General features: G+C 47.7%; 1 protein-coding gene across 6 annotated transcripts in view; it reads right to left on the bottom strand.

Annotated features, from left to right (window-relative positions):
- The window catches only part of Carmil1 (capping protein regulator and myosin 1 linker 1), a 263,753-nt gene extending 256,511 nt beyond the window's left edge, over nt 1-7,242 (bottom strand). For all 6 annotated transcript variants that reach the window (XM_021180627.2, XM_021180629.2, XM_029468353.1 and 3 more), the window contains exons 1-2: nt 7,008-7,242; nt 2,688-2,785 (exon numbers count right to left, since the gene is read on the bottom strand). In XM_021180627.2, the coding sequence (XP_021036286.1) occupies nt 2,688-2,785; nt 7,008-7,047 (138 nt within the window). In that variant the 5' untranslated portion in view covers nt 7,048-7,242. The remainder of the gene's footprint in view (nt 1-2,687; nt 2,786-7,007) is intronic.
- Between the last annotated feature and the right edge of the window lie 3,400 nt (nt 7,243-10,642).

The following is a 10,642-nucleotide window of genomic DNA, read 5'->3' on the forward strand; positions in this document are numbered from 1 at the left end:
GAGAGGAGAGGAGAGGAGAGGAGAGGAGAGGAGAGGAATAAGCATATGGGGCTGGGAGATAGCTTAATGGGTAGTACTCGCTTTACAAACATGAGGACCTAAGTTCAAATTCCCAACATTCATATAAAAAGCCAGGCATAGCTGTAACCCCACTGACGGAAGGCAGAGACAGAGGAATCCCAGGAGCTAGCTGACCAACCAGCCTAGCAGAAAAGGAGAGTTTCCGGTTCAGGCAACAAGGTAGAGAGCAACAAAGGAAGACATCCAATGTCTTCCTTCCACCTTCCTCATGCCCCCCCACACACACACACACATGCATACACTACACATGCTCAAAGAATTACACATGGAACTCATTAATAACCTGTTTCCATAGGTTGTAATTAGCTCAATCTCTCTAGGCTGAAAACTCCAAAAACCAAAATGTGGAAGTTATTTTCTGGGTCATCTTGCTCAAAGTTAAAGCCAATCAAAGAAACCCAGAGCTTAAGTAAATAACAGCTGAAAGCCCAGGCCAAGCTTCTGGAAATCACGAAGATCTCAGAATTGGGGAGGTAAATAATTCAATTCAAATCCTTCTGTAAGGTGATTCGAAGTCTCATGAACTCCAGGAGAGTCAAACTCTCTCAAATGAAGGACTCACATCACTAACTGGTACCATGGTACCAAATGCCATTCTTCAGGTCATTGGAGCAAACTTAATGCTCATAGTATATTCTACAGAAACAAAACTTCATATGGAAATTAGGGGTACAGCTCAGTGCTAAAGCATTTGTCCAGCATGGGCCAAGCCCGGAGTCAAAGACCCCAGGCTTTCTGCAGCTCAGTGTAGATGGGTTAGATTCCTAACATAGGAAGAAATGGAGGGAGGGAATCAAAAAACCATATAAAAGGACCACATAACAGCAACAGAGCTTCTCTCTGTTCTATTCCTAAAAGGTAACTCAAAAACAGCTGAACACTCTTAAGAAAAACACATTTTAAGGGATCTGACTATTTAAAGCAGAGTAAAATAGGACAGCCTCATCAATCATTTTTGCTATTAATAACCCAAACCGGTGGGTCTATAACAGCACATTTCAGAGCAGGGCAAAGGTCACCCGGGCTTCCCCATCCTGGTGCTGCCACCATGTAACTAGTGTTACAGAGAACTAGCAGCTGTCTGTCAACAGCACAATCCTAGTAACCACACGAGACAATCACATGTCCTGAGTCAATGACCTCCTAAGATTACTAAAAGAGGTATTATCAGAAAACCACTATGTTTTGGCAGCCAATTCCACTGAAGAAATGGGATATTGGAAATATTTTCTTTCAACATCATCTGCTCCAGATTTGTTCTAAAATACTTGAAGAAAAAAAAAAAAAACTTTAGAAAGGGGATACATAAATTAGCAATATTGGCAAAACACTAAAATTATTAGAGCTAAATGACAAACTCACAGGATTCTATAAAATACTCTGCTCTACTTGTGCCTATTTGCAATTTCCCATGGCAAAATGATGTTAGAAAATGTCCTTCCACACTGGGTGTGACAGCGAATGCCTATGATCCAAGTACACAAAGGCTTGAGGTATGGGATTCCTACAAAGTAGAAGCTAGCCAGGGTACAGTAGTGAGGTTTTCACAAAAAAAAAAAAAAAAAAAAAAAAAAAAAAAAAAAAAAAAAAAAAAAAAAATCCTTCATGGGGGGGGGGGGAGGTATTTTTTTCCTTTCCTTTTTTGAAGATTTACTTTATTTTATGTATCTGAGTGTTTTCTGTGCATGTGTATATGCACACCACATACATTGTCTTCTGTCTGCAGAAGCCAGAGAGGGCATTAGAGTCCCCTGGATGTGCAGTTACGGGTGGTTCTGATCTACCACGTGGGTGCCCAGGTTTTCCGCAAGAGCTGCAAGCACTCTTAACTACCCAGCCATCTCTCCAGTTCCTGTTTTCTTTCTCTTTTTTGAGCTACTGTTTCACATGGTGGCCTAGACTGGGCTAGACCTCACTATGTAACCCAGAATGGCTACAAACTCAAGACAATCCTCCTGTCTCAGCTTCCCAAGTGCTGGGATCATAGATGTGAGTCATAACACCCAGCTTCTCACCTGCACTTAAAATTAGACCTGTTATACTCTCGACCAAAAAATAAATAAAAAGTGATGAAATACCACAAATCGCTTTGCGCCTCTTGGTTCTAGTCAGACGCTGGTGGCCCCTAAAGACCTGTGCTAAGAAGGTCCAAATCCTCACCTCCTGATAACTCCCTCTGACAAACGGCAGGGATGGAACAGCAAGCCCAAGTGCAGCACAAAGACAACAGCACTTAGAAACTAGTGATTCCTCTAGAACGAGGCTCTCCAGGGAAGGCAACAGGTGCACTGCTCTCACTCTCAAATCATTAGCCCCCAGATGACTTAATACGTGCAACACCTGAGAACACTTTGTCACCCCAATGAGACAAGACTGTCTTACAATCCTCCAGAAGACTGTGTAAACAAAGTCACACACATGGCCCTGATGAATGTTTCAACTTTCAACAAGGAAAGAATCCAGTGAATCTCAGAAATCGGTCCTCAGACATTCGAAGAAAAGAGCAAGCACCAGAAGGAGGCTGCATGAAGTACTGGTGGAGAGGGGAGAAGGGAGAAGAGACTTGAGCTCACGAACAACTCCAAAAGGGTAACCGGGCCACTCACCAGCACTTTGTTCTCCACTCTGTCGCCCTTCACTTCCAACTTCACTTTCTTCTTCACTGAGATTTTGATCTTCCTGCCAATAACATCCTTGATGCTTTCTGAAGGAAAGAAAGGATTTCATTAGCAAGAAAAAGGGGCACTAGGGTAGAGGAGGCATTTGGAGGGCTGCGTCTAGCAGGTTTTTGGTATTGATCCTTTCTTTCTGCTTGATTAACAAGTCTGATAGTTGTCAGCTGTTAAGAGGTTTTTGTTTTGAGACAGAGTCTGGGAACCAAATTCAAGGCCTCTGGACTGCTGAGCCATCTCTCCAGTTCTGGATATTACAGTGTTGACAGCAGAGGGCTGTGGTGCAGCTCAGTGGTCTAACACATGCATATGATGATGAAGGTACTGAGGTCAATCCCCCGGATTCCCGCCCCCCTTGGGCTTGATGGTCCCTGCCTATAGTCCCAACTCCCTGATAGGATGAGGCAGACAAACCGCTTCAGTCTAGTAATCCAACACAAGCCTGTGTGAGAAAACAAGATGTCGTCTCAAACAGTATTTTCCTATTTATTTACGTACTTATTTATTTATCTATTTTTGAGAAATCTCAACATTTGTTTGTCGTTGGGATGAACGTGGAGGCTTCCGGGAGATAGAAATGTCCCGTCAAGTAACCAAACTGACACTGAGACCACCCCAAACGGTTTGGTCAGAAAAGAGCTCTCCCCAAATCATCAAAACACAATAGCACATGGATGCCACGGTCATGGAGAAAGAGGAATTAGAGAGGAAAGATTTCAAAGTTTGGAAGAAAGAATTATCTTTCTGTGACACTAATGAGCTGCCCAACCTAAACATGTCCCAAATCAACTTCAGTCTCCTCTTCAGTGGCCACTCTGAGAGCTGGATACCTCACTTTTCTCCAACTCTGTGAGTGAATGAGGCATCAAGTTGCCCAAAATCAAACTGCTGCACAGATCAGGAGCATCAAGACCCCTGGCATCTCTCCCTAAGGCTGCCCCTTGCCTTCTTAACATGGTAGGTAGCCTTTGTGAATGGGCAGCTTGAGTTTGTCTCTCCAGGTTGAGAGTATTGTCATTTGAGCAAGGGCGTGTAAATCTCACACTCCCCAGCTCCATTTCTCAGTACAAACGCAAGGGTCTGTTTCTCCCTGGATTTATATAAGTCCAGGAGTTTCTATGTATTCTTTTTTCTGGGATGTCTTTGTCCTAGTCTCCTGATAATATCCAGCTTATCTTTCAGATCCCAGCTTCCCTCTTCTAGCTTTTCATATCTCTGTATTCTGTATTATAGCCATCTTGGCTTATTCAGGGACTCGGTAAATATGAGCAGCCCTCCTATCTCCTTGTTGTCTATGGTGGTTTAACATCTAGCAAAAGCCACCAGAGATGCCACTAAATGAATCTTCACACAGCACATCCGCTCACAAACAGAGCAGGGTGTGGGGGTTTGGGACAGAAGAACTTTGAGCTGAAGAGGCCCCCAGGAAACAGACTTCTGGTTTCCACAGTGGGGTCTCCAAGAGAGCCCGCTGAGGTGTAGAATTATTACTCTGTATGATGTAGATGTCTTAGTATATACAGACACTTGGAGAAAAAGTGAGAGAGAGAGAAAGAGAAGGCTGGAAATGAAAGTGCAGCTTGAGGAACAGCAAGCAGGCAGAATGAGGACAGGGTACATGCACGGAGGCTGAGCACTGGGCATTCTCTGTCCAGCTACTATCTCATCAGAACCTAAGGCAGCATGGACTCCTCCACTAGGAGGAAATAGGCCTCTGAAATTGACCTGCTATATCCAAAGGATAAAAGCAGCTTCTGGGTGGTGACAAGTGGCATGTGGCCAGTATTCTTGTCCTCTGCCTTGTATTTCTTTCTTTCTTTTTCTTCATTTGTCTATTTTTTGTTTTGTTTTTATTATTTATTTATTTATTTGTTTATTTATTTATTGTATGTAAGTACACTGTCGCTGTCTTCAGACACTCCAGAAGAGGGAGTCAGATTTCGTAACAGATGGTTGTGAGCCACCATGTGGTTGCTGGGATTTGAACTCCGGACCTTCGGAAGAGCAGTCGGGTGCTCTTACCCACTGAGCCATCTCCCCAGCCCCTTGTCTGTTGTTTTTTGAGACATAGGTCTCTCTATGTAGTCTTGGCTGACCTAGAAGTCAGTATGTAGACCATGCTAGCCTTGAGCTCACAGAGATTCCCCTAGCTTCTGCCTCTGCAGTGCTAAGACTAAAAGCCTGGGCCACTGTAACACACACACACACACACACACCCTCTGTTTTCTGTATTTAAAACTATTCCATAAAAGCCTACGGGCAGCACACACATGTAAACCAGCATTCAGGAGACTGAGGCAGGAGGAAGAGTGAGAATAGCTTAAGGTCAGCCTCATCTAGTGAGTTGGCACCTATCTTGGGCTACAAGAATCCTTGTCTTTAAAACAAAAACAAACAAAAAACAACAACAACAACAAAACCTTTATTAGAAAGATACGTCATACACAGCTTACAAGCCTTAAAGGAGAAGTTTAGGAAAAGGCAGCGAGACCTTTGCAGTCTGTTTTAACTGATTAGCTAAAATGTTTGTGAGCTCCTGGAACCAGCAACATCGGTGAACCCCCCCCCACCACCACCACCAAAGCCTAACCAGACAACACAGAGGCCTAGGAAAATGCTATTAGACAAACCACAGAAGGGCAATGAAGAGAATACACCAAATGGTTAGCTGGAGAAGGGTCCTGCGAGCCACCATCTTTCCAAAATCACCAATATACAATACTGACTCAACACAAAAGTTCCTTTCAAAAGAGGGGTCAAATTCACCTTTTAAACATACTTAAGTTCTGAGAACCGCTGATAAACAGCAGCGTCTTTTTATTTCACTGTTTACACTTTATCTGGAGTCCAAATCACCTGAACTTCAGGTCCCAGAACAATGCTACAAGATTTTCTAGAAATCTGCCACCCTTGGAGGCATCTTTGGAGACTCCAGCGTTAGTTTCGTGTTCAGGCAGGGTGTTGGAAACACCCAGAACTGGATGGGCCACTCGCTAATGTCTCAGAAAGAGTCTCGAAATTGAGGAGAAGGCCTGGAACAAAGTAGGGGGTGTGCACAAATACCTTACTTCGTGTGTGTGTGTGTGTGTGTGTGTGTGTGTGTGTGTGTTGTTTTCAATTCAACAAAGGCAGAGTTCCATACAAAAGGGGCAACAACTTCTTCCCGCCAAGTTTTACCTGCAGAGTGAGCAGCTCTGCGAGGGGGCACACCATGCCCTCTCAAGTATCAATGCTGGGCGGGCAGCAGAGGGGCAAATTCCAGACTATGGTGAATCGGAGAGAACTTTCCCTCCTTGTCAGCGCCCAGGGAATCCAGGGAACATCAAGTGTGTGCCCAGTATTCCTCAGGGAATACCAGTCACTGGAGCTCAAAGTACGTCCATAAAGTCATGTTCACCTTAGTGCAAGTCAACGCACTCCACAGGAGCACAAGCGCTGCTTTCCAGCGCTCCTAGCCCATTTGTCTTCTGCCATTTAACCTTTCCAGATAAAGCTAAGCTCCAGGACTTAAATTCCAAGCAATGCTCTCTCCGCCCTCTGCTCCAAAAGAAGACACCCCCTCCCCCAATAAGGGCCTCAAGCAAACCAATCACCTGGCACAGGGTACCACACACGTGTTCCCAAAGAGACTGGAAGGTGGTCGGCAGGTTAATCATTATTAAAATGAGGCTTTTATCATTAACCCTCCATTTCCTGGACTGAGAAGGCATCAGCCGGGTAACCCTCTAGTTTCCCACTCAATCCTCAAAGCCACGCCTTGTCAGGCTGGGTCCGGACGCTGGACGGGCGCCTCCATCCCTGAGGCCGTCAGTAAGAGGGGCAGCCCCAAACGGGAATTTCCTGGAGGGTGCCTGACATGAGCCCGAGGGAACCTACAGTGCTGTCGCCAGGCATCCTCCTTGCTAGGCTTTCCCAGACTTTCCAGAGTTTGGGACCACGGAGTTGGCCACTGGAAGGGACGCCCCTCCAGCTCCATCTTCCGCCAACCTGACTCACCTGGTGGGGCAGAGGAGGGAGATCTGCGTGGAGTCCCCCAGGGCTCCAGATTCCTCCCCACTCCTTCTCTCTCTGCACCCAGTTCCTGCGGCCATTGGGCCAGCAAACTTCTAGCCCCCCCCCCCCCAACACGGCGACCCTGCCCCACGCCACTTGCGCAAGAGAGCGCGGAGACTGCGGGAGGACGGAGATGGGAAGGGAGGCGGAAAGGAGGTGTGCGCAGAGAAGATGGCCAGTCGGCCCCCGCTCCAAGCTTACCCATTAACTCCCGGGGGACATCGGAGCTCTCGTCGGTCATGGTTGCCCCACTGGGCGGGGGGAGATCCCGGGTCCCACTCTCTGACTCTCGGCCCCGCGCCCTTCTTCAGACCCTTTAATGTTTGCGCGAGGAAGAGGCAGCTTGCAAGGAAAGAGTGGGCCGGCCGGAGCAGCGGGGCGTTGATCCAAGGTTGCCGCGCGCCCGCAGTACCAAAAAAAAAAAAAAACAAAAAAAAAAAAAAAAAAAAAATCCTAAGAGTTGAAAATCCGAGCTGGGTCTGCGGCCGCCGCTACATGCCTCCCTCTCGGCTCGCAGCTCCAGGGGCCGAACGCAAGGCGGCTGCAGCACTGGCTTCTTCCCGGGCGGGCGCCGCGCAGCCCGGCCTCTGCGCCGCACCTTGGGCGTAGGTGAAGCGGAAGGCGAGGGTTGGGCGGCCCGGCTGGTCTCGGCCTCCTGCGGGCTGGGCTGGGCAGGGGCGGGCCGGCTCTGCTCTCCTCCTTCCCCTTCTCCCGCTCCTCCTCCTCTCCTTCACCCTCTCCTGCTCCTCCTCCTGGTCCCCCTGCGTCTCCTCCCCGCCTCGCGAGAGCGGCCTCCGCACGGGTCCCCGGCCGGCCTCCGGGCCTGGGCGCACGGTGCCCGGCGCGGGGCACAGCCCGGGGACCGACGCGGTGCTTGGCTGCGGTGGCTGCTGCCTTGACTGCTGCGGCGGCGCCGGGCTCGGCGCCCCTCCTCGCAGCCTCGCTCCGGTGCAGCAGACGCTTGCGTCTGGAGAGGGATAGACCGAGCAGTTGAGAGAGCCCGAGAGCCATCTGCTGGCTGCCAGCGTGGAGGGCCCGGGCTGCGCGAGGGTTTAACCCCCAAATCCGGGCAGGCCAATGGACCCTGAGGCTCAGAGCTGCAGAGCCCCCAGCGCGGAAGCTAAGGCTTTCTGAGATCCTTTCGTGCACTTCTGGATCTCGGGCCCCGCTGAGCCTTGTGTCTTCGCACCCTCGTTGTTAATTCCCCATCTATGTTGATTAAGAGCTACATGCAATCAATAGACAACCGTAAGATGACAAGAAAGGGGCCCCTTTGGAAAATGCCTTTTAATGGCGACCCTGTCTCCTTAAGCTTGGGGCAAATCGGAGGACCAGACGTGGTTGCCAAAAGCTGGAATATTCCTGCTGCTAAATCTGATTCAATCTTACCCAACCCATCCACCTTCCCAGAGGAAAGACTCAGATCTGGAGTACTTATGTGCACTTCCATCACCCAAAGAGAATGTCCCTGACTGACCAATCAGGTTCCCGCTTTAAAGGGCTGAAAAGAGGGAGAGGGGAAAAGAAGGGGAATCACTGGCCTCTGGCAGCTTAAGTTCTGTTATTGTAGTTGTATTGGTTGGTTGGTGGATGGATGGGTGGGTGGGTTAGTTTTTGAGACAGGGTCTCACTATGTAACCCAGGTTGGAACTTGCTAACTAGACCAAGCTTGTCATGTCTACCATGCAAAGATCTGCCTCCCTCTGCCTTTCAGAGTGCTGGTGTCACAGGGAAGCGTCTGACCGTTAAGTCTACTATTGGTGGTTTGATTTGTTTGTTTGATTTTTTTTCCTTTTTTTTTTTTTTTTTTTTTTTTATGTGTCTCGATGGTAGGCTAGGCCACAGTCCTCCTGCCTCGGCCTCCAGGGTGCCAGGATCCTGGCGTGTGCTATTAGGCTGAGTTGGTAGTCTGGTTTTGAAGACTGCTATGGACCTTGCTTTTCTAAGAATAATGTTTAGTTTCCTCTAGAGTACTGCTGGTGGAGCTCTTTCCTTGGGAAGACTGTAAAGAGACACCCTTCTTGCAGGGCTCCAACCACAGGGATCCGTTTCATCAAAGTCCATCTTCGAGAACCAATGTGGTTACTGGACTTACACAGAACACGGGTGAGGGGTTACTTACCGGAGTGTGGGTGACCCTAAAGCAGTCATGTACCCTTACATGGATGAAGATTTCCTCACAGCTATAAAAATGGAGCCCCACTTTTAACTGGGAGTCCACATTTATATACACAGCCACAGGCAGTTAGGGCCAAATCACATACCACTGGGTCCGAGTGTAGAAGAGAGCAGTTGGAATCTCAAGTAAGGTACTATTGGCTCCCCCAACCCTTCCTTCAACAGTCAAGAGATTTCTTACGAGTAACTGACCACTATTCTAATGAAAACGGTGGTTGTAGTGCTGGAAACTATCTTCTACAGCAGATAATCTGATGATGGCTTCCTCTTCCCACCTGGTTCACCCCACTCCATCCCTGAATCAGACAGCAAGACTCCATTCTTTTAAATGTACTATTACTGTATGCGCACATAATGGGCCAGTTAGGGGTTTGTAGAGGTCACAGGACAACTTGTGGATTCAGTTTGATCCCTCTGAGGGTTCATCCCAAAGATCAAACTCGGCTTTCTGACAAAGGCCTTTACCAGTTGAGCCTTCTCCCAGTCCCCCAGACTCTACTCTCTCCAAGACTCTCTTCAGGTATCTGCTTCTTACCATTTACAGACCTATCATTTGTGTACCATCTTGATAAAATTTCTTCAGGGCTTTTCAGATCTCTGAGATTCCTAAGACTAAAACACAACACACTTATGAGCTCAAACATACGAGGGCCTCCCTTCATTCTTGTGTCTTTGTCCAGTTTTACCAATTAACCCTTGAGTACTGGATAGGGGTGGGGAAAGGGAGAGTTGCTGGTTTCCTAACTAGACAGTAGGCACTTTGAAGGCAGGAAATGGAGAAAACATCTGTGTGCTGTTGGGAATTTAACCCAGGGCCTCTTGCACACTGCCGGAGGAGCCTCTACCTCAATGACCTGGGTAAGGCAGATGTCCAATAAACACCAGTGAACGTGAGCTTTCTACCTCAGACCTTTAACTCAGAAATAACATTGGCAATTTGTTTAAATTACATATTCCCTCAATATATCCTACCTGCAGAAGGTGGAAATTACCACTCCAAACAGCCTTTCAAATACCTGTGGCTTAACAGGCTTCTTTCAGGGATACCAGTGAAGTTCAAAAATAGCCCTGAAGGCTCCACATAGTAGGGAAATTGTGAAAATAAGAACAAAGATCATTGTCCCTTTGGCTTGAGAGGTGCAAGGGGACATGAAGGTTGAGTAACAACCCTGCAGTCCAGGACTCCTCTGCTTCTTGATATTTTTGTGTTTAATAACATTTATTTAGATTTCCTTTTTTTTAATTAGGTATTTTCTTCATTTATATTTCCAATGCTTTCCCAAAAGTCCCCCATACCCTACCCCCCACTCACCTACCCACCCACTTCCACTTCTTGGCCCTGGCGTTCCCCTGTACTGAGGTATATAAAGTTTGCAAGACCAATGGGCCTCTCTTTCTAGTGATGGCCGACTAGGCCATCTTCTGATACATATGCAGCTAGAGACACGAGTTCTGGGGGGTACTGGNTAGTTCATAATGTTGTTGCACCTATAGGGTTGCAGACCCTTTTAGCTCTTTGGGTACTTTCTCTAGCTCCTCCATTGGGGGCCCTGTGATCCATCCAATAGCTGACTGTGAATATCCACTTATGTGTTTGCTAGGCCCCTGCATAGCCTCACAAGAGACAGCTATATCTGGGTCCTTTCAGCAAAATCTTG

This window comes from Mus caroli, chromosome 13 (genome assembly GCF_900094665.2).
Source record: "Mus caroli chromosome 13, CAROLI_EIJ_v1.1, whole genome shotgun sequence".
In the NCBI taxonomy this organism is placed as follows: domain Eukaryota; kingdom Metazoa; phylum Chordata; class Mammalia; order Rodentia; family Muridae; genus Mus; species Mus caroli.